Below are 23,907 nucleotides of genomic sequence, written 5' to 3'. Positions count from 1 at the left end.
TGGTCTGTCTCTTCCAAAAATTGTTAATTTAATAGAAGCATTTATGTTTGGAAAAATCAGTAAATATTTCAACGGGATCTGGATTCCATTTTTAATTCATATATAGTAGCAATTGACAAAGTTGATACATTCTAAGCATAGTCAAATTAACGGACATGTGCCTTAAGGGAGAGATTCATCAGATTTCTTAGGTGCCTATTAATTAACATTAGAAGTGAAGAATAAGTGATTAGGAAATAACATGATTACTGGTTTTCTAATATAAATAGACTTATTTTAAAATTGTATTATATAATACTTTTTATTAAGATTTTCTCTGATCTTTTTTAGCAGTGAAAGATAACAAATTGCCAATGTCCATAATATAATTGTTCTGTTTATAGGATAAAGAATCAGATATAATTATCGTACATAATTTATTGCCAGGAATCTACCTTGATACAATAGGTAGAGAAAAAGAGTAAATATGCTTTTAGTTACTTGAGAATATTGAAGAGATATCTATTAAATTTCAGATGTGCAACCAGACCAATTAAAAATACAGACTGAAACTCTGTTCCAAGTTGATCCTGTAGTACTAAAAGAATATTGCTACCAAACAGTTGAAGAATTCCAGCAGCCATTCCTAAAGTCCTCCTAATATAAACTCTGTTATTAAACTCCTTTCTCCTATTTAACTCCTCTATAGGAGACATGGAAGAAAACGGAGAAATATTTCGATGTGGAGCTTATTTAAATAAATTATTATTTATAACATTAATATAATCTAAAACAAGTAATCTTCAGTGCTTAATTCAAAAGACAATTAGAAACTATGCACTACAAAATATATACACATTTTTTTTTATTTTCAAAGCTTTAAATATATAGAAATTGAAATAACCCGCTATCTTTTCACTGAATTGCAGTTACACTACATTGAATAAGCATGCATGATGATTTTTTCTCCAGACTGAAATGCAAAACATTCTCATTTTTAATACTTAAAATAGCAATATATCAAAAACATAGCAATAATTAAACTTTTCTTGCTTTGCTTTTGCCATAGTTTTCATAGATAAACTAGAAATGAAAACATTGACAAAATTAGAAACCACTGGGAATACTGATAGTTTATACCAATACCTGAAAACAGACTAAGTTCTATTTGGGCTGCACTGAAAATACGGAAGTACAGCTTCAAATTGACCTAAAATCAGTTTCAAATAGATTCTAATATTCAGGCATCATGTTATAACTATAGGCATGATAATTAAATTGTATGCATTTAACTTTCCCTGTTAAAGCTGATAGCAAAGACAGTCATTTCCCCATATTTGGAAATACCCATAGCAGCAGAAAAGTAATTTTTGTTGAGTAGGAAAGTGTCATACCATAATTATATTATGTAATACAATTAATATAAAGTGCAGTATTCAGAGTAAAAATTTAGGTCAGAAGCTATTTCCTGTGTGAATATAGTTCAATATAGTTTTTACAGAAAAATATTGAGTTAAAAGCAAATCATTTTTTTAAAAAATGAAATTGTTACAAAATAGGTGTTAGGAAGTTTTGTCATGATAAATATGAAATCCTCTTCACTACTCTTCTTCTTTGATCCTACAGACTAAATCCAGACACTGTTAGTTGCTGAGCATTATTCCTGGCTTCAAAATAGGATGTATCTGTTTCATCATTTGGTTGAGGTATAAAGGGCATAGTCTGATTGTGCAGATTATCCCAATCCATACCATGTAAGAGGGGATGAAGTTTCAGCTCTAGAATAAACAATTAAAGCATGTGTTAGATTTAATTATGAGTCTTTCTCATTCTAACTTATGCTGGATGGGGAATACTGAAAACTGAGGTCTAAATATCTTTAACTTGCCAATATTGACAGTTTTAATTATACTGGATGATTCTGGATGTTTCCAGAATTCAGTCTGGATTAATTACCTGGACTTAATCTCTCAACTGTCTCCTGGCTAAGTTTAAATAAAACACAACTGATAATAATGTTTGCTAATTTTGTCCTGTATTTAGTTTTGAAATGATGCCTTAAAACAAACATAATCTCTTGTCAAATGCTTATGTTATCCCTTTTATTAACTTGCAAATTCCAGGAAGCAATTCTGTAATTTCTGAATTCTATAGGTAAATGAAGCAAAGTATATTTACATTTATAATAGCAAGAGAAGAATCTCATGTGATATTCTGAACTCAAGGAATAAGACTGTCCTTGAAAGATTTTGTTTTGTAGTTGTAAAGTATTACACTGAATAGATTTGTGGTCATTTGTATCACTAGATTTTAAAGACAGATGGTTTGGCTCTTTCCTCAGTCAGTTTTTTCTTCCAAACTCTCAGTGGCTTATGAAAAGTTCTATAGCCACTCTGCCTCATACAGCCTGAAACTATGAATATTAAATTATAATCCTCTAAATTACTAGATTAGTAAGAGATAACTAACCCTTGAGTCCAGCTCGCTTAGCACTATCAACAGTTAAAAGAATATCAATGGCATTCTGAGAATTATCTGACAACTTTTCTTCACCTTCAGGCCATGGGATATCTGGAAAGACATGCACATACAAATAAGTATCACAATATTTACACTAAACAAGGATTCTTTGGATTTGGTTTTGATGGAAGTGATAATTACCCCTTTTAAGAATATTCTGGAATACTTGCTGTGGTGTTTCATCATTGAATGGTGGAATTCCAGTTAAAAACTCAAACAAGCAAACCCCAAGGGCCCACCAGTCTACAGCAGCACCTGAGATAAAAGCAGTTCAAAGAAATTAACACTGATTCCAGGAGATGCATTAAATCAAGTCGTATTTACAGAAAGAATTCTCGGAAGATAATGTGTAACAGCAGCTAAACATTCTAGAGAAACAGCAATTTTCTTTTATGCATTTCTTTCCTCACTGTATTATTATAGTAATATTTATCTAAATGCTTCATGACAAAGGCATATTGATGCAAGCCATGTGACTTCCAGAGGCCAATTGCAGAACAGAAAACTAAGCCACACATGCTGAATTTCACAGGGTTTAAAGGGAAACCAATCACATAGCAAAGATTAAACACAGAACTGTGTAAGAAAGATTTCAGTTTGCTTTTTAAAATCATCTCACTGTTTTAGAGAGCCATAAATTCTTTAAAAACTTTATACATAAAATAGTTTCCAGTGTGAAGCTTGGATTCAGTAACAAGTTATCTTGTATTTAGGACTATATCTAGTTAATGTCTTTACCCTGATAGTTTTCAGGTCATGAAATTCAGTGTTGCAATCAGAAGCAAAAGCAAGCAAAGCTGCTGAGGCACCAAAGCCATGATTAAGCAACATGCATCTTCCAGCTGCTATGTTACCAAAGCCCTAGACAGCTCATTTTGTTGGAAGTGAAAAATGCATTTGCTGTGCCAACTTATATGTAGTTCACATACAGATATATCCCCTTGGTGTAATAGTTCAGATAAATTGGATGTGCTGGCCAATCACAGCTGAAAACCTTTTGTAGGTTCAAGAGTCATCTCAAGGATCAAATCAATAAATATGAAATCATTTCATTCAATCAGTGTAACAGTAATTTCAAGTGCTCACGTGATCAAGAAATATGTCTGAACCATCTCAACCATATTTACTTAGAAATCCCCCTCAAAAAGAACAAAAAGCCACCTAAATATTGAAAGCCTAGCACTATAGTTCAATTTAGTGTTCAATTTTAAATGAAAATGTAGTCAGTAATCAGTGAGGCATGTTTAAGAACTTGAATATTCCCCTGCATTAAAATGTCAATGTGTAATTGTTCTCATGCATTGACATTCCATACAAGAAAACCTATAGTTCATGTCTTCTGTAAGCAGAAGTGGCCAATTTTCCTAGGCAAACATACAGACTTTCCTAAAAGATGTAGTCAAAATCCACAAAATCCAAAATTTCTACTGCAATTTAACCTTTGGGTGATAAAACCATACACTGCGATAGGAAACTAATAAAATAAATTTTCACAATTGTCTTCCTCTTCTCCTTCATAAATCATTGAATAAAATAACCTTTGGAATACAAGTGAAAGTGTTTCTATTTATCTTGTAACACAGCATATTTAAAGAAGAAAGGAAAATTGCATTTGTAAAAAAAGCCCACCCTGAAATGAAGGAATGTGACTATTTCCTTATTAGAGATGTTAGTTTTTGTTGAACTAGACTAACAAAATGATCATTTTGGAACTATAAACTGTGTTAACTCATTGTATAGGTCTTTCAATACTTGTCTTGAACAATATGAACTTTGTTTTGCGAAGTGCTATAAAAAACTTACCAGTGGTGTAAATTCCTGCATGTAAAAAAAATCAAGTAAATATTTTGGTACATTTACCACAGCTGGTATAATTATTTACTTATTACTTATTAATAAGTAATACTCATTTACTTATTAAATGCTGATAATGTTTAAGTTGTCCATCAATTAGCAGTTTTCCAAAGAAAAATATTCTCCTTAGTTTTTGGCTTTTTATATAAGCCAGAGGAACACCTGGTCTATTTATTCACACATAAGGGGGAATTGTAAATTTCTGAGAATCAAATGAAAATACTTTTGGGTCACTTCAAGCTACAACTGCTGGATTATATGTTTGAATGTAACATTCCCCTCAATATACCTATCAGGTATGAGATAAGACTACATCAATTTCTCTGACATTTTTTTTTACATGTATGAAAGATATTTTTACACAAGAAAATGTGAATTCTATATTATGAATTCTGAAGTGCTCCAAATTTAGGAACATCTAGACAATAGATTAAAATTTGAAACCATGGTTTGATTCTTATTTGAACCATCTTCATTCAGATAGCAACAGATTAATTTCAAATACTTCTATAAAAACTGTTAAATGTATTTAAAAAAACCTTTCCCAATAAAATAGATCATTGTTCAAAATGCAACATCAATGATTCATAATTTTTTAAAACTGTTTTGTTTATGGAATGAACCACAATTAATTCTGTACATATCACCATGTAGAACAGTTAATAAATCATAATAGTTGACTTCATTGCTAGGTATACTCTGTGAACCTGATTCAGAAGGATTAAGCTACTTCGGCATTATAATGAGCAGTCCTTGATTTACAACCACAATTGGATGGGAACATCTGAAACTCAGTGATGTGGTCTTAAGCAAGTCATGTATGGTTTTACAACTTTTTTATGTAGTTGTTAACTGCAATTAACCAATTAACTGCAGTTAAGTGAAACCAGCTTCTCCCATTAACTTATAGCTTGGCAGCAGACCCCTGGGAAGGTCACAAATGACAACCACGTGATCCTGGATGCTATAAGTCGTAAATATATGCCAGTTGCCAAGCATTCAAATTTCCATATGACCAGAGGGACACTATGATGGTTGTAAATACAAGGCATCATTTTTTTCAGTGCCATCAAAACTTTGAATGGTCCTAAGTCAAGTACAAACAGTCCACAATTTACAACCATTCATTTAACAACTATGATATTTGGATTTACTTAACCATGTGATCCACTTCAACTGCAGGGATTATCAACAATTTTCTAAAATCAAGCGCAACTCACAACTTGCTTAACAATAAAAATTCTGGTCCCAATTGTGGCTGTAAGTTGAGGACAATCTATATTATCCAACTTTTTGAAACATGGGCCTTGAGAAGGTAGATTAATCTTTCGTTAAAATAAAAAACCCAGTGTTACATCAGGTCTTATCTCTCTTTGCAGAGATTTTGCAATGTCGGAAACAGAACTCAAGTAATATTTTTGTTATTTTCCTTAACGTATAATGTATTTCATATAACATAAAGACAAATTAAATGATATAGAACTACAGACTATCACCCACAATCCTCATCTAGTCCTTCCTTTTTTTTTTTTTTTGCTTAATATGGGACTGTTCAATGATTAAAGACAATGAGACTGTCAGTTGGAAAACTGACAGTTTATGTTTGATACCTAAGGGCTGTGCTCCTGCCTACCTAGCAGTTCAAAAGCATGCAAATAGATAAATAGGTACTTCAGTGGGAAGGTAACAGTGTTCCATGTGCCTCGGGGTATGGTCATCAGTCACATGACCACAGAAGTGTTTGGACAATGCTGGGTCAGATGAGAAATGGAGATGAGCACCACCCTTAGAATCAGGCATGATTGGACAGAGGAATCATTTCCCTTTACCTATATACTAAATTGAAATGAACTCAAATGATATTCTGGATTGAAGGAAATATTTTTAAGATTAAATCTTGGGTTTCATTTGGTTGGTAATTAAGGATTTTTAAAAGTCAGAATCTTATCATAAAACTGAAAAATGTAGGTGATGAAAACATGTAATTATCCATAATCAGTGAAAATTAGTTTGCTTACCATGAGTCTTTGCAATGAGAAGCTCAGGTGCTAAATAGTCTGGGGTTCCTAAAATGTGTTCTCTGTCTACTGGAGCAGCCCCTCTTCGCACACTTTTTGGGGTCCTATAGGGTGTACTAACATTTCCCTGAGGAGTCTAATGCAAAAAATAAATATTGCATCAGATATAAAGTAAGACACTCAGAATGTATTCATTTTATTCCTTGATTTAAATGATTAGTGGCTGAAAAAAGAACCCAGTTATTTTACCTGCAATGAAACATCTTATTCAATTCCAAAATACTCAGTATTATCTCAAATTAAACAGGTTTTCTTATATGTCTCTTTTGATAAGTAGGGGGCTATAATTTATTATTTCTTTTAATTATCCAAAGGATGTAATTGAAAAAGATGGGCAGATATTTAGTTCTTTGGAGAAAGACTGGAGATTTTAAAAAATACAAATTAAATGTCTTAAAAATAATTATTATGAACCAGATTGTTTTGGCCCAATTTTGCTGCATAATTCTGGAGTTTTCATGGATTGGACCAAAGTGATAAGGGATCCATGAACTGCCTATGCTATTGTATAAGTTTCATTATAAAGAGTAAATGGTAACTGGCCATGAAATCCTTAATGCCCTTGTGAGAAGTTCCCATCTGAAAAGCACAACAGGTTTTGAGCTTTGAGCTGTACATTCATCATAAACTAAAACTAGCCTTTGTTTACCTATTATTCAGGCTTCTAATTCATTAATTCTCAGTGGATTAATAAAATCTCAATTCAATATTAAGGCTAAAACATAGATATTAAACAAAAGAAATATTGCAGGGTTTTCTCAAAGCCTAAATCAAGCACCCCCCCAATCTTTCTCCATTTTAGCACCTCGACCATCAGATTTTTTAAAGCCTATACAGCTAAGAACTGTACAAAATGGGGATTCTGGGAATTATAATCCCAGCACAGCTGAAGGGCCCAGATTGGAGAAGGCTGATAGAAATGATGTGTTTAATTTTTCACTTTATTTTGCAATGATGTGTTTTAATAATGCCCTTTGGACAAATTTCTATATGCAATTCATGTAAATTCATGAAAAAATTGCTTCTATTTGCCACCTTACATCTAGGTAAAATCTGTCTTAGTTTTAAAAAGTGAATACAACAAGGCTTAACCTACACTTCTTATATGCTAATATTTTGTCTGTTCTTTGTAGTCTCAAGTGGCATTGAAGAAATTTGAATACACTGAATTACAGTTCCAATAAAAATAAGATTTAAGTCATGACTAATTACTGACATCAAAAAAAATTATTTAAGTGTACAGAAATTTTCTCCCTAGATTTATTGAAGTTACATTCCCTAAAAATGGGTGTGGTGCCAATGTACAAACCATTTTCAAACTAACGTTTGTGACTTTTTAAACAACTTAAATATGTAAAAGCCTAAAAGTATGTATTTGTGCTACAGAAGTTCTTTAATAATTTTTGATAAAATTTTATCTAAAAAGAAGAGTCCTATCACATGGTACATTTCACTGAGAAGAGGTACTTTCAGACCTGCAAGACCTATTAATACAGCCTTATGATATAGTAGATTTAGTCCATCTAGCCTGGTTTACCAGGGAAGGCCAAGAGAAAGAGACCTTGAAGATCCAAGAAACATGGATCTAATGTTGAGAGTTACCCATCGTGACCTCCTTTGCAAATTTCATTAAACTTTTATCAATAGAGGGATTTTTGCCATATATACCAGTGGGATCTAAGGCAGTTCTTTAGTCCATATAGAAATGTCCTACAATGCTGTACTGTATATTCAATTTGTTCGTTCAGTACCTACCTGATATATCCTATAGGGTGTTCCTTTTTGTGCAGGTGTAATGGTCATTGGATAAGAACCACTGCAGGCAGAGATATTCATTCCTTCTACAGACATCATACTGATTTTTGAAGGCTCAGTCATATTAGAGGTATTGATAGAACTATTGTAACTTCGGAAGGCAACAATATTTTTTTTAAGTGCATTCAGCATCTCCATTGGTGAAGAGTGAACACCAGTGTGCTTTTCTGTAATATATTTCAAACTCTTATCTTGATTATGATCCATGGATTTGCTCTCCTGGATAGGGAGCATTGGTTCATCTCTGGTTTCCCATTTGGAGCAGCAATGTAATGTTAACATAGTTTTTGACTTTGATTCCTCAAGGGGGACGTCTTTAATGCTCCCATTTAAATCAAATGAGGGTTTTTCTAAATGGCTCTCTGTAGCAGAGATCTCTGGAAGGGATAAATCAGAGTCTATACTCATGCTTACTAAAGGCTTTTCATCATCAATGCTTACAAAACTGAAGTTTGTGAGTTTCCCATCCTTTTCATAATCTGCATCTAGTTCATTCATAAGATTTTTAGCTATTAAAGGGGTCTCTGATTTTTTCCCTTTATTTTCTTCCAAACAATTTGAATCTCTTGTTTGACTTTCCTTTGGGCAGCTCTCTTGCATGCACCCTTCAAGTTTTAAGCAACAGATTTCAGCTGTCAAACTTGTGCTTTTCTTTTCTGGGATCTCAGTAATTTTACAACCACGCTTATATTCGCTATTTTTTTTTTTCACAAGAATACGTTCTTGAGAAGGGCTGGTATCAACTAATTCAAAGCATCTTTTGATACCAGTCTTCTGCAACATTGGTCTCTCCTTCTCTTCTTTCTTGAGATTATCCAAGCCCAGATGGGAAAAGTGACAGTTAGGCCTTGCTACCTCCTTGGATTGAGCAGAGTTGTTTGTACAAAGTTTTTCTTCCCATTCTTTGTACTCTGAAAGACATTTTCTGACTAGGTCTTTCACATCAGAAATTCTTACAGAAATATCTGATGAGTCAAAATGTTCACTCCTTCCATTATGCCTGTCTGCAGAGTCATTACTACTAATAGGAGAGATAGCAGTTTCCAGCAACTTTTGCTTTAAGACTTTACTGTTGTTGACAAGCGGCATATCTGTGGCCTCATGTATCTCCATTTCATTCATTTGATCTGCTGCAGGGCAGAAATTGTCTTCATCCTGAAAAGCAAGTACTTTCAAATTAATTAGAAAAATATTACTTCAATCCAACTCAAAGTAATTACACACATAGAACCACTAAAATTAAAATAAATTAGAATGAAAGGAAGGATGCATAAATAATATATAAATCTAAAATAGTATAGATTAGCACCTTAACTGAAAGAGACAAGTCTTTGTTTTTGAGGAACAGATTGATGTACATTCTAGATTCTGAACAGAATATATAGTCTGTCTGCCATGTTTCAGATGGAAAGGGCCTCTAATTCTGATTGAAACTGAATGGAAAGAGAGAACGTCCCTAATCACAGCTGCTTCCTAGTTTAATTTCATATCCAATCACAAAACTATCTCCATGGTGGTTGATATAAGATGCTTATTACTGTTAACTCAAAATACTGAAATAAAATGGCATATTAGTAAACATATTACAGATAACAGATAATCAGAGTTGGGATCTTATAGCTCATCTAGTCCAATCCCCCGTCCAAGCGGGAGACCCTACACCATTTCTGACAAATGGCAGTCCAATCTCTTCTTGAAGGTCTCAAGTGATGGCGCTCCCACAACTTCCGAGGGCAAGCTGTTCCATTGGTTGATTGTTCTCACTGTCAGAAAGGTTCTCCTTATTTCCATGTTAAATCACTCCTTGTTCAGTTTCCATCCATTAATTATTCCTTGTCTGGCCTTCGGGTGCCTTGGAAAATAGCTTGACCCCCTCCTCTCTGTGACAGCCCCTCAAACATTGGAAGACTGCTATCATGTCTCCCTTGGTCCTTCTCACTAGACTAGCCAAGCTCAGTTCCTGTAACTGTTCTTCATATGTTTTAGTCTCCAGTCTCCTAATCATCCTGGTTTCTCTTCTCTGTACTATTTCTAGAGTCTCAACATCTTTTTATAATGTAGTGAACAAAACTGGATGCAGTACTCTAGGTGTGGTCTTACTAAGGCTTTATAGAGTGGTATTAGTACCTCCCTTGATCTCTATTGTATCCCTGTGTTAAGGCAATTTAGGATTGCATTAGCTTTTTTGGCTGCTGCTGCACACTGCTGGCTCATATTTAGCTGGTTGTCCACTAAGATTCCAATATCCTCTCACAGTTACTGCTTTTGAGCCTGGTTTCACCCAGTCTATATGTGTACTTTTGGTTTTTCTTGCCTAAGTGTAGGACTTTACTTTTCCCAACATTGAATTTCATTTTGTTAGATATGGCCCAGTGTTCTAGTCTGTCAAGATCCATCTGGATCTTGAGCCTATCTTCTTGGGTGTTACCGTATTTGCCGGCGTATAAGACGACCCGGCGTATAAGACGACCCCCCACCACCACCAGAAACGCCCTCCAGAAATCCCCGGGGCTGCAGCGGCAGGGCAGAGTGCCAGGGGCCGTGGGAAGAGCAGGAAGGCTGCAGCCTCGGGCGGAGCGAGGCGAGCGGGATGAAGCGGAAGCGACGCAGGGGATCCAGGAAGCCAGAGGCGCCTTCGCTGCGTCCAACAAGCATCCGAAAGCCGGCAGTGGATATACCGGCGTATAAGATGACCCCCCCACTTGGAGGCATGTTTTTCGGGGCAAAAAAGTCATCTTATACGCCGGCAAATACGGTAGCTATTCCTGCTAGCTTAGTATCATCTGCAAATTTGGTTAAGTTCCTCTTCTATTCCCTCATCTAAGTCGTTAATGAAGATATTGAAGAGTACTGGGCCTAAGACAGAACCTTGTGGCACCCCACTGCTTACATTCCTCCATGTAGACTTAGACCCATTAAGGACTACTCATTGAGTACGGTTTGTCACCCAGTTGCAAGTCCATCTAATGGTAGTGCTATCTATTCCACTTTTTTCTAGCTTACTAAGAAGTAGGCTGTGCTATACTTTGTCGAATGCCTTGCTGAAATCTAAATAAATTATGTCTACAGTATTTAGCTGGTCTACTAATTTACCGTATTTTCCGGACTATCGAGCGCATATATAAGCCGCACCCACTAAATTTTAAAAGAAAAAAAATATTTTTACATATATTAGCCACACCAGACTATAAGCCGCAGATATATACGTTGTGAAATGAGATATTTACACAGAAAGAGAAGAATGCTCTTCGCATGCGGCCAGACATCTCCAACGTCTCACCATTGATTCATTAACACCAAGCTAACGTGCAGCAGCTCTATTTCCTTCCTGGATAGACAGATTGATTGCTTTCAACTTAAAAGCTACATCATATGCTTTTCTTCGTGTACTTTCCATGAGGGTGTGAAAAATATTTTGTGTTCGTGCATGTCGTGCTGCTTGCGTTGAGCGCGCCAAAAACTACCAGTAGCGTCTTCTTCTTTGTATTGACCTCTTGCGTCTGTCATGTTTTTGTGCCCCCTGATGGCAGGTAGCGAAGAAAAATATATAGATAAGCCGCACTGTTGTACAAGCCGCAGGGTTCAAAGTGTGGGAAAAAAGTAGCGGCTTATAGTCCGGAAAATACGGTAGTCACTATGTTGAAGAATGAAATAAGATTGGTTTGGCATGATCTGTTTTTAACAAACCCGTGCTGACTGCTAGTTATTACTTTACTTGTTTCTAGATGTTGGCAGATCTGTTTTTTAATTATATTTTCCAGTATCTTCCCGGGTATTGATGTTAGGCTGATTGGTCTATAGTTTCCTGGATCTGTTTTTTTTTTTCCTTTTGTGAAAATGGGAACCACATCAGCTCTTTTCCAGTCCTCTGGTAGTTCCCCGGTGCTCCAGGATTTCTGAAAGATATGGTGCGGTGGTTCTGAGATGACCTCTGCCAGCTCTTTTAAAACTCTGGGATGTAATCCATCAGGCCCCGGTGATTTGTGTTCATCAAGATCAGACAGGTGTTCTCTTACAATTTTTTTTGCTTATTTTAACTTTTATTTCTGGTCTGTCTTTTACAGTTACGTTTTTGGTGGGTTGAGCCTATTACTGAGAAGCCTACTACTTTGAATCTTGTTTAGTAATACACTTTTTGTTCCCTTCTCAAGAAATACTGTATGTGGTAAGATCAAGAAAAATATTATACTTGTTTTAAAATTCATATTCTACTTATAGAGGACCTTGCTTTGAGTCCACATTTAGATATAGAAACTCATGGGTTACAAAGGGACAGTCTCTTATTTTTCACATGCCATCCAAATCATACAAACCAGTATTTATTTGCATATTAAGTTATGAAATGTATAATAAAGTGTCTCAATTTACTGTCTTCAAAGGAATAAAACTGAAGACTAGAATATTACTCTATGAATGACATTCTGAGCTCTGGGAAAAAGATAAATATAAATCTAACAAGTAAATAAACCACTGAACTTGAAGACAGAACCACCATACAATCCAGATACTATTTGAAAGTAGAACATATTTTCCTAACTTTGGGGGAGCTTCTGTTTCTACAGGCATATTCTCTGCTAACTAATGTAGGAATGGAATGTGTTGAGGGGACAAAACAGTCAGAAGAAGGCCATGTGAGCCCAAAATTGCTATCAATTATTTGAACCAACTTTTAGAAAATGTGTATTCCTATCCTTTGTAACAGGGTTGGACAGAACAACCTTCCAAAAATATTTAGAGAACAAAATAACTAATAATTCTATCTCTTCATCAGAATATGCTATCCATTTCTTGCAAGGTTACCCTAAGTGGAAAAACAATTTTTAAAACCATTTGAAATGTCCAGTACCAACAGAGAATAATTCAAGTTAAGAAAAAGCAAATTCTTAGAAAAAAAGTAGTCCTAACCTGGATGTCTTTTTCCCACCTGGGGCTGCTGCAGCACTCTGATTCCATACTAGACAGCTGGGTCCGGGAATGGCTACTGGCACTAGATGTTCCATACCTTCTTCTGGACTGAAGCAGAGTTGGTGTTAAACTTCTTATAGGCATTCCAGGCGTAACAGCTGAAGAATCAATGCCTTCAAAAGAAATAGGTCATTTTTGTCTGTTTAATAAAACAATGTCTTCCAGTAACCACGAAGTAAAATTGCTTAAAATTAGTAATGTAAAATGCATTTCTTTTAAATAAATTAGACATTTCTCTCCTGCCTTCAAAATAGTTTCTAGTGTAATTTATACTTTAATTATTTTATTTAGAATTTGTTCAATTAAAATGATTTTCTGGAAGGTTAGAAAAGGTACTAAAAGTATAAAAGTCAAAAAAAAACACACTGATATAAATCTACATTCATATAGAAAGTTATAATTATACAAATAATTATACATCTCATAAACCACACCAATGTGAATTTCTGACTTAAATTGTCATGGATTTATTCTGAAGGATCACAACACTAAGAGCCAAGTTTATTGCAATGGTTGGATATCTGCTTTATAAAAAAGATGGGCAGTGGAACAATGGAAAAACAAAAACAAATGCATTGAGGATGAGGGCTGCAAGGCAAGAAATCCTAGGGAATCTGATTTGCCTGGCCACTTTGGGGGAGCTATGTAGCAGGGTAGAGCTGAAGAAGTTTCTTGCTAAAGGTGATAGAATGTTAAGCTCATCAGGTGACAGCGGATGGAAGGTAGAGTTTCTTTATGTTGCAATTTTATAGTAAAGGTTACCATAGGGCTCTATTATGAGGCTTCTTTGGCTTAGATAGGATTGCAAGAGGCTTTGTTTTGGGGGAGAGAGAGGCAACATTGGACTGATGGGATTAGACAAAGTTATGAGTAGGCTTTTGATCTTTGTCATATGGAAAAGGCAATTGTTGGGAGAAGGTGCAGTCTCCATTTTGCTTATTAAGACTTATTTTCTCCATTGCAATAGCCATAAAGTAGGATAGAATCATTCAGGAATTGCTCAGAATTTAAATGCCATCAAGATGAACAATGGATTTGTCTATTTGGGATAGAATTCCAATAATAGGGCAGGGCACCACCTCAGCGGCCCTTTCCATACAAACTGATCTCTTTAAAAGGATAGGATTACCACTGGTTTGAAAGAGGGGCCACCTACATTAAGATTGAACAACCCGCTTTTAACAGAGGAATACAATACCACCTAATTTCTATTTACAATACTGTCCTTTCAGCAGTTCCAAGAAGGATCCATACCCACTTGCACTATTGAGGGCACAGATAAACTTCCAAGTGGCCTCAAGGACTCTCAGAATCAGTGGTAATGACCAGATAACTGTAAGATTATAAATCCTTCCATCCTCCACCATTCAGTCACAGCTGAAGAAGCTTCTTGGATGAGAAGTGAAACATCTTCAAGGAAAAACAAAGCTTTTGAAAAAGCACATTTGGAACAACCATGACTTGATGACTGAGAATCTCCATAGATGATAGGATCAAATCCTTCCATTTAGATACTTACATGCTCTCAGGAGCTTACTTGATGCCATAGAGTAATCTTTGCAACTTATGGATAGAGGAGAAACCAATTCTCGAGACAGCTGTGGAATATCTGCAGAAACAGGGCTTGGACTCTGCATAGGCCCTTTCCCTCCAACTGGAGTATACTGTTAAAATAAATATATATTTTTCATTAGATAGATGTATCAAAATTTATCACAGGTATAGCAATTTATAATTTCTGAACTTAAACATATGCTTGGGTATCTGAATTTTTGTGAGATAGATAGACACAGATACATATAATCTCAAGCTTTCTCCCAAAATAAAGCCCTACAGATCAGCTAACACTATAACAATCAGAGTTCCACTGACATGCTGCTGAATGCTAGATATGTGAATGACAAGCTTTAAAAAGTTTATTTCAATGGACAGAGACTAAGCCAGCCAAAAGGCTGGGATGTATTAATTGTTCAAATGGCTAAAATCCACCTCATGTAATTTAGTAGAAATTCTTTGTATTCTCCCACTTTCTCTCCCACTCATTGCTATTTCATGGGTACTTAGTCACATTTTTTTTAGACTTAAGTATTTTATTATGTAATTTCCAACTTTATATCTGCAGTGTGATCTTAATTGTTGTAAGAAGATAGGTATGTTAGCTGACAGTTTTACATTTATAAATTTTAATTTTTTGTACTCATTATGTTGTAAACAATACTGTATAAATACATTATTTTGAACACTTACAAAACCAAAGGAGCTGATAAGAGATAATACTTGTCCAGGAGTTCGAGAATAGTCTTGCATAGGTTTGGACATTGATGGTGTAGTGAGTATATCTATCATATTTATTTCTGAAAAAAGTATGACCATTAGGTTCTATTTGGTACTTATAAGCATGCAATCAAAGAAATAACAACATTTTAATTAGCATGTAAACTTACACTACATGTTATAAAAGTATTTGGCAACAACTGACACATATACAGATTCATAAACACATCAAGATGTGTAGGGCTTACCTCTGTTCAAAGTAACTCTGGACAGTCCAAAGTCTGTCAATTTAATGTGACCCTCATTAGATATCAGCATGTTATCTGGTTTTAAATCTCTAGTAATAAAAAAAAATATTGATTTATAGCCCACCTTTATTACTTTTACAATTAACTCAAGCCGGCAAACATATCCAACACATCTCTTTCCTCTTAAATTCTCTACAATAACTCTCTGAGGTGAACTGGGCTAAGAGAGAATGACTGCCCAAGGGCACCTAGCTGGCTTTCATAGCTAAGGCAGGATTAGAACTTGTGTTTCCCACTTTCTAGCTTCGGCCTTAACCGCGAGGTCAAACTGGCTCTAATAAATGAAATGTTTATGTATAGTTTAGTGTAACGCACCTTCCCATATTGATGATCACCCATTATCATTCTAGTACATTGAGGAGAGACTAGATTGGAGAATGATATGATTTAGACATTAATTAATGCTCTGCTCTCAGATAAATTTTATACAACTTAATTATTGTTCCAAGATATCTATGCTGGATCAAAGTAATAATATATTAAATGGTTATTATAAACAAAAAAGTGACCCTGTTTATTAAGTATACTGTACAAGTATACTGTACAGAAAACAGATGCCCTTGCTTCAATAGAAAACAGGTTTTCTGTGCCAGCAATATTCCTATAGTTTATTATTACAAAAGCAATCAGAATAAATCTTCTTAGAATGGTTTATTTCATAGTGTATATCTATAATTCTGCATTTCAGAGAAGGACACTAATTTCAATGTTCTTCTGAAATTATATTTCTAATTGTTTAAGATAAAAAGTGCTCCAAACTTTTTCTTTTGAAGTTGATCTAAATTTATTAAACTTGAATCTTAAAGCAGCAGATTTACCACAAAAGTTATTATAGATGAGGAGTTAAGTTTCAGCCTTTTGAAATATATGTAAACTCTATGGCCTATTTGAAAATGTTTAAATTGTATGGAAATCCAGCATAGCATGATTTTTACCGATGGATTATTCCATGCCTGTGTAGGTAATCAAGAGCCAGTGCTACTTCAGAAATATACTTTACTGCCGTTTCTTCATCAAAGTAACCACATATATGAAGAAGAGATTTAACATCTCCGCCAATAAGATATTCCATTACCTGCCAGAAAAAAAAAATACCTTTGTAAAACTTGGGAACTAATTTGTTAAGAGCAAAGATAGGCAATATAAGGCTAATGTGAACCCTCCCATTTTTTTGTATAGCCCTAGAGACCATTCCAATTGTTCTGTTAAACTTCGGAGGCAATACTAAGAATAATCATGCTAGCACATGTGATCTTGGAACCACTGAACCATAGAATGTCAAAGAGCCTGGAGCCCAGGGGAATTATTATAGGACTGGAAATGCTAACCCTAATTCTGGAAAAGAGCTGGAGTGATTCCCATTTCAGAAAAGGAAAAAATGGATTCATAAAACTACAGACAAATCAATCTGATATCAATACCTGGAAAGATTCTGCAAATGATAATTAAGCAACTGATATGAATCAGAATAGAGCTGGAAGGGACCTTGGTGGTTTTCTAATCTAGCCCCTGCTCAAGCAGGAATTCCTATACCATTTCAGACAGTGACTGCCCAGACTCTTTTTAAAAACCTCCAGTGATGAAGCACTACAACTTCTGAAAGCAAGCTGTTCCAATGGTTAATAGTCCTCACTGTTAGGAAGTTTCTCCTTAATTCAGGTCACTTCTCTCCTTGATTAGTTTCCATCCATTGTTTCTTGTCCTGCCTTCTGGTGCTTTGGAAAATAAATAGAACCCCCTACTCTTTGTAGCAGCTTCTCAAATACTGGAATCATGACTCCTCAGTCCTTTTTCCCCAGACTAGACAAATTCAAATTCTGCAACCGTTTTTCATGTTTTAGTCTCCAGGCCTTTAATCACCCTAGTTGTTGTTCTCTGCATTTTTTTCCAAAGTCTCAACATCTTTTTTGTAATGTGGTAACCAATACTGGATGCAGTATTCCAGGTGTGCTCTTACTAAGGCTTACTAAAGTGGTACTAATACTTCATGTGATTTTGATTCTATGCCTATACCAAGGATTGTATTAGCTTTTTTGGCTGCTCCCGCATACTGCTGACTCTTGTTTAAGTGATTGTTCACTATGTCTCCAAGGTCCCTTTCATAGTTACTGTTTTTGAGCCATCTCCTAATATGTACTTGTAAAATCTTGCTTTCTTCCACATTAAATTTCATTTTGTTGCATAGGGCTCATAGTTAAATATGTCAATATCTTTTTGGATTCTTAGCTTGTTTTCTGGGGTGTTGGCTATTCCTACTAGCTTAGTGTCATCTGCAAATTTGATAAGTTCCTGTTGTATAACATCATCTAAGTCATTTATGAAGATATTGAAGAGTACTGGGCCTAGAACCTTGTGGTACCACTGTTGATAGACAAATGTGGAATAGACAACTCCTCTTTGCAGACTTCAGTTCAGCATTCAATACCATCATTCCAGACATTTTTCTAACTAAACTAAACCAGCTATCATAAGCTTCCTAATAGACAGGAACCAGCAGGTGAAGCTAGGCAGAATCACACCTGATACCTGTACAATTAGCACAGGGCTCCCCCAAGGCTTTCTCCACTTCTCTCTCTATACCAATGACTGCATCTCAAAGGATCAATCTGTTAAAATGCTGAAGTTTGCAGATGACACAAAAGTGATTGGTCTCATTTGAGACATTGATGAATCCGCATACAGACAGGAGGTTGTACAACTTGCCTTGTGGTGTAATCAGAACAATCTGGAACTGAACACACTCAAAACCGTAGAAATGGTGGTAGACTTTAGAAGAAACCCTCCCATATTACCACCTTTTACAATACGAGCCAACACAGTATCAACAGCAGAGACCTTCAAATTTCTAGGTTCTATCATATCACAAGACCTAAAATGGACACTTAACATCAAAAACGTCATCAAAAAAGCACAACAAAGAATGCTCTTTCTGCACCAACTCAGAAAGCTCAAACTGCCCAAGGAGCTGCTGATACAGTTCTACAGAAGAATTACTGAGTCTGTCATCTGCACCTCTGCAACTGTCGGGTTTGTTTCTGCATCCCAACAGGACAGACACAGACTTCAGAGGATAATTAGGACTGCAGAAAAAACAATTACTACCAACCTGCCTTCAATCGAGGACCTGTATACTGCATGAGTCAAAGAGGGCTGTGAAAATATTTACAGATTTCTCACATCCCAGACATAAACTGTTTCAACTCCTACCCTCAAAACAACGCTATAGGGCATTGCACACCAGAACAACTAGATACAAGGAAAGTTTTTTCCCAAACGCCACCACTGTGCTAAACAAATAATTCCCTGAACGCTGTCCAACTATTTACAAAGTCTGCACTATTACTATTAATCTTCTCATCACACCTTATCGCCATCCCCTCCCACTTGTGAATGTATGACTGTAACTTTGTCCCTTGTATCCTTACAATTTATATTAACTGTTTCCTAGTATGATTTGATTGCTTATTGTACCCTATGACTATTATTAAGTGTTGTACCTTATGATTCTTGACTCATGTATATTTTCTTTTATGTACACTGCAGCATTTGCACCAAGACAAATTCCTTGTGTGTCCAATCACACTTGGCCAATAAAGAATTCCATTCCATTCCATACCTGGTTGTGATGTTGTCTATTCCAGGGGTTGTCAACCCTTTGGACCTCAGGAACCCCCAAACTCATCATTTTAAATCTTGCGGACCACTAATATGCATTTTGACTGACAGTGGCTTGCTGACATTTTCCCAGGGTCTCTGCTGCAGAAACCCCGGGAAAATCCCCCCAAAAGTCTATAGCAAAATTCCCCACCCCATTTTCCTACCAATCAATCATTTATTTATTTGAGATCGCAGCATACCATCTCCAGCTCCATTCTCGGGGGGTGGGGGGGTGGGCAGGCTGGGGGGGGGGGCTTTTGGCTTCATGCAAGAGAAGCAGCAGAAGTCTTTCTTTCTCTTCCCCAAACTCCGCCAGAAATGAGTCTTTGTGAGACTTGTCTCTTGGAGACTTGCCTCTTGGAGCAGGATGCCTTGTGGAGTCCCAAAGACTCATTTCTGGTGGAGTTTGGGGGAGAGAAAGAAAGACTTTGGCTGTTTTCCTTGCGTGCAGCCAAAAGCAGAAGAAAAAAGAAGCGGAAAGAAGCAGCCCGGTGACCAGGCCAGGTGCATGGAGCGAGTAGGGCAAGTTCCCCCCTCTGCTCTTTCCCCCCTCCCCTCACTACCTTGTGTTGTTTGTGTATACTATGTCCACAGCATTTTGATAGTATAATAACTTTAATAACTTAGTTTAATAACTTTGTCAAAGAATGATCAGTTTTTAACAAATACATGCTGGCTACTATTTATAACTTTGTTTCCAGTTGTTCACAGATCTGTTTTTTGATTTTTTCCCCAGTATCTTCTTATGTATTGATGTTAGACTGATTGGTCTCTGATTTCCTGGGTCTGTTTTTTCCCTTTTTTTGAAGATGGGAACCACATCAGCTTTTTTTCAATCCTCTGGTAGTTCTCAAGTGCTCTAAGATATTTTAAAGATATGATATAATGGTTCTAAGATAACTTCTTCCAGTTTCTTTAGAACTCTGGAATGTAATCCATCAGGTTCTGGTTATTTCTATTCATTTATATTCTGCAACAAGCAAAGCCATTACTGGAAGTCAATATAGGTTTGTCAAAAATAGATCATGTCAGACAAAACTTACTGCATTCTTTGACAGTGACTGAAGTAGTGGACCAGCTAAATGTTGTGGGCATAGTATACTTGAACTTCAGTAAGGCATTTGACAGAGTAGACCTCAACCAACCTATTAATAAGATAGAAAAATGTGGGATAGACAGTATCACCACCAGATGGATTCATAATTGATTATTTAACAATCAATATGTAGTTTTCAATGCAACTGTATCTACATGGAGGGATTCTGTCTTAGGTCCAGTACTCTTCAACTTCTTCATTAATTATTTATTTGAGGGGATAGAAGATGAATTCATCATATTTGCAGATGACCCCAAACTGGAGGAAATAGCCAACCCTTTAAATTTTAAAGGGTTTTAAAAGGCTGTTAAAGTTTAAAAGATAGACTCAAGATACAGAAAGATCTTGACAGATTTGAACATTGGCCCTGTCCAACAAAATGCAATTCAGTGGCAAGAAAAATAAGGTTTTACATAGGCAAGAAAACTCAAATGCACAGGTATAGAATAAATAGCAAACATGGCTCAATAACAGTAGAGAGAAATGGACAATCACTTAAATATGACCTAGTAGTGTGCTGCAGCTGCCAAAAACAGCAAATGCAGTCCTAGGTTGCATCAACAGAGAGACAGAATTAAGGCCAGTGAAGTATTAGTACTGCTTTATACTGCTTTGGTAAGACCACATCTAGAATACTGCGTCCAGAAAGAATGCAGAGAAGAGCAACTAAGATCATTAAGGAGCTGGATGCTAATATATACAATGAAGGATTGCAGGAACTAAGTATTTCTTGTCTAACAAAGGAAAGGACTAGGGATTATATGATAGCAGTCTTCCAATAATTAGGGGCTGTGTTATTCTCCAAAGTACCTGAGGACAGGACAAAAAGTAATGGATGGAAACCCATAAATGAGAGATCCAGTTAGAACTAAGGAGAAATTTCCTGACAGTGAGAACAATTTATCAGTGGAACAGCTTGCTTCCAGAAGCTGTGGGTTTTTAAGGAGAGATTGGACACCATTTGTCTAACTCTAGAATGCATAGGGTCTCTGCTTGAGCAGATAATTGGACTGGAAAGCCAATTCAAGGTCATTCCGAATTCTGTTATTTTATTCATAATGCTTTTTCTGTCACACTGAGGGTTATTGACATTCCTAGGCTTAAACAGTTAAATAATCTTTATAACTCAAAAGCTAGGCAAAATCAGAAAAATCATAGTTCTGTTTATGTCTGAGATGGTCCTGTCTGCTCTCCCCGAAGCATCAAAATGATCTGGTGTATTTACTATGGATTATTGCTCACTGTGGCTTTAGAATACAATTTCAGATTATCCTATTCAGTTCCTATCCCTATGTATTGTGGTTTCAACACATGTGATTTAGAATTATATGAATTCAGACTCAAGACTTTGAAGGGCACAAACTGAGGAAAGAAAAATAATGAGTTCATAAGAGAATACAGAAAGTTCATTTGTTTTCAGGAATGATCTGGAAATAGGAAATGGCTATAAAAGGCTAAGGTAGAATGTTATATGGGCCAAAATTGATATTCAGTAAAATTACAGGTTTATATTATTGATTTAAGATTGGTAATTGAAGTTGATATTCATACAGGAGGTGATATGGACACTATATAAACAATGGATTGAGACAACAGCAAAACCACACTTAAAAAGAAACAGGTTTCGAAGAACTAGATTACTCACCAAGTAGACATTGTTGGCAGATTGAAGCGAATAGAATAAGTGTACTATGAAAGGACTTTTACTAAGAGCCAAGGCATCTCTTTCTGCCTGTACCTGCTGAGCCATATTTTTATTGATCAGATCAGCCTTTTTTACCACCTGTAAAAACAATTGTGCCTATAGTGCATTATACTTCTCCACTGCAGAAAAATACATTATAAAGTTATTTTTCCCTATGCCTATAATTCATAAATCCTCCATACTAAGGATTTTTGCTGAATGCTCCATGCAACTAATGCCAAACACTCGTACCCGATATAGTTATTAATTATACTATAAATCATTCATGCTGAATATCTTAAGTCTTTTTGTATACTTACAATCAAAATCTGTAAAACCTCACTCAGGCCCTTAAAAAATTAGGAATTAAACTTTATAAAGTTGATTGTATTCCATTACATGGAAAGATTAGGCATTTATATCATGGTTCATTTACCTTTCTAATAATGAAGTTTGTTAACTTGGTCTACTCTAGCCCATCTAAATGTTTAAGAAACTCGATTTTTTAGAAAGCAAATTGGAAGTATTAATCATCTACAAAGGGGCATGAGATAATATAATTTTTTTTCAAAACCGAAGCTACATAGGGGAAAGACACCTGGCTTGTTATCCATTGCCACTTATCGCACATAACTAATTTCTTTAAAATTCTCAATGCTCCACAAGAAAGTAGACATGGGCAGCAGCTGGGGTGGGGGTGGGGTGGAGGAAGCAATGCCAGAAAAACGAAGGATCCATATTCCTGGCGCACATTTTTCTAATTGTAAATCGTCCCCAGATGCTCTGCAACTTTTAATTCGGCTCCATTGCCATTTGCCTACTTTGCAACTGAAGCCTGTGACCAATCAAAATTAAAGCGAACTTTCGGGCTAACCATTTTTAACTGCATTCCGCGACAATTGCCGAGAAGAGGGGAGCCTCACCTTAACGGCGTAGAGTTTTCCGCCTTTGCGACCCAGATAAACTTTCCCGAAAGCACCTCGGCTGATCGGTTTAACGATGGTAAAGTCCTCGATGGAGGGCGGCTGGGGTACGGTGATGCGCTTCCCGCACGAGGCGCCCTTCTCTTCCTCCCTTCTCACATTATCTTGGGGTGCAGAAGTTTCCGCCATCACGATCGCTAACGCCACAGTCCTACTCTCCTCCAAGCCTCCCTGCGCCCAGCCCGAACAGCCGCTTCGATCCGCCACAATTCAAAACTAAGTTCCACCCCCCTGCTTCCGCCACTTGCACGTCAACCGAAACCGACGCAAGACATATTAGCCACCAAGGCAACGCACGGCGGCGTAGGGGCGGACTCACCACCCACCTTCCGGTTTAGTCGCTCCTGCTCGGTTGTCGCTCTCGGCGACGCTTCTCTATGGTCCGGAAAACACTAACGCAATTGTGTCTGTTTGTTTTGGGTGTCATTTTATCTTTGCCCCCCGCCAAAGTATATTTAAAAACAAGCGCGATCTGTCAAACTGTATCGTTACTCCTGAAATTACGTATTGTTCCCCAAATTTATTTCCAACTTTCGTCTTTATCAGTGTGCAAGAATTTAATCCAGGAATTTAAGACTTTCATATACCAAAGAGAATCCTGTGAGGGTGGGAGATTGCGGCGGCACAAAGCCCGCTAGTGAGGTTTAAGAATGGATCTGAAAATCACCAGAGCCAGTCCAGTACTGGCGATCTC

The 23,907-nt window shown here is 36.3% G+C and overlaps 1 protein-coding gene across 3 annotated transcripts; it reads right to left on the bottom strand.

Moving 5' to 3' along the window:
- Positions 1-820: 820 nt before the first annotated feature.
- Positions 821-23,498, bottom strand: MASTL (microtubule associated serine/threonine kinase like). 3 transcript variants are annotated; one of them, XM_087946670.1, is made up of 13 exons: positions 23,154-23,468; positions 22,192-22,329; positions 16,729-16,868; positions 15,734-15,822; positions 15,459-15,565; positions 14,731-14,875; positions 13,152-13,324; positions 8,187-9,401; positions 6,372-6,507; positions 4,303-4,317; positions 2,641-2,754; positions 2,449-2,550; positions 821-1,757 (listed from the first exon to the last, which is right to left on the bottom strand). In XM_087946670.1, the coding sequence occupies exons 1-13, from the start codon at positions 23,340-23,342 to the stop codon at positions 1,600-1,602; spliced, it is 2,721 nt and encodes a 906-aa protein (XP_087802796.1). In that variant the 5' UTR covers positions 23,343-23,468; the 3' UTR covers positions 821-1,599. The 3 variants fall into 3 exon arrangements, with proteins under 3 accessions (XP_087802796.1, XP_026527948.1, XP_087802797.1); XM_026672163.2 differs by lacking the exon at positions 4,303-4,317 and having other exon boundaries at positions 23,154-23,498; XM_087946671.1 differs by lacking the exons at positions 4,303-4,317; positions 22,192-22,329; positions 23,154-23,468 and adding an exon at positions 18,900-19,041.
- Between the last annotated feature and the right edge of the window lie 409 nt (positions 23,499-23,907).

This window comes from Notechis scutatus, chromosome Z, assembly GCF_049901735.1.
Source record: "Notechis scutatus isolate UNSWTSFEM ecotype Mainland chromosome Z, rNotScu1.2, whole genome shotgun sequence".
In the NCBI taxonomy this organism is placed as follows: Eukaryota; Metazoa; Chordata; class Lepidosauria; order Squamata; family Elapidae; genus Notechis; species Notechis scutatus.
This window is presented reverse-complemented; position numbering and strand designations above follow the sequence as displayed.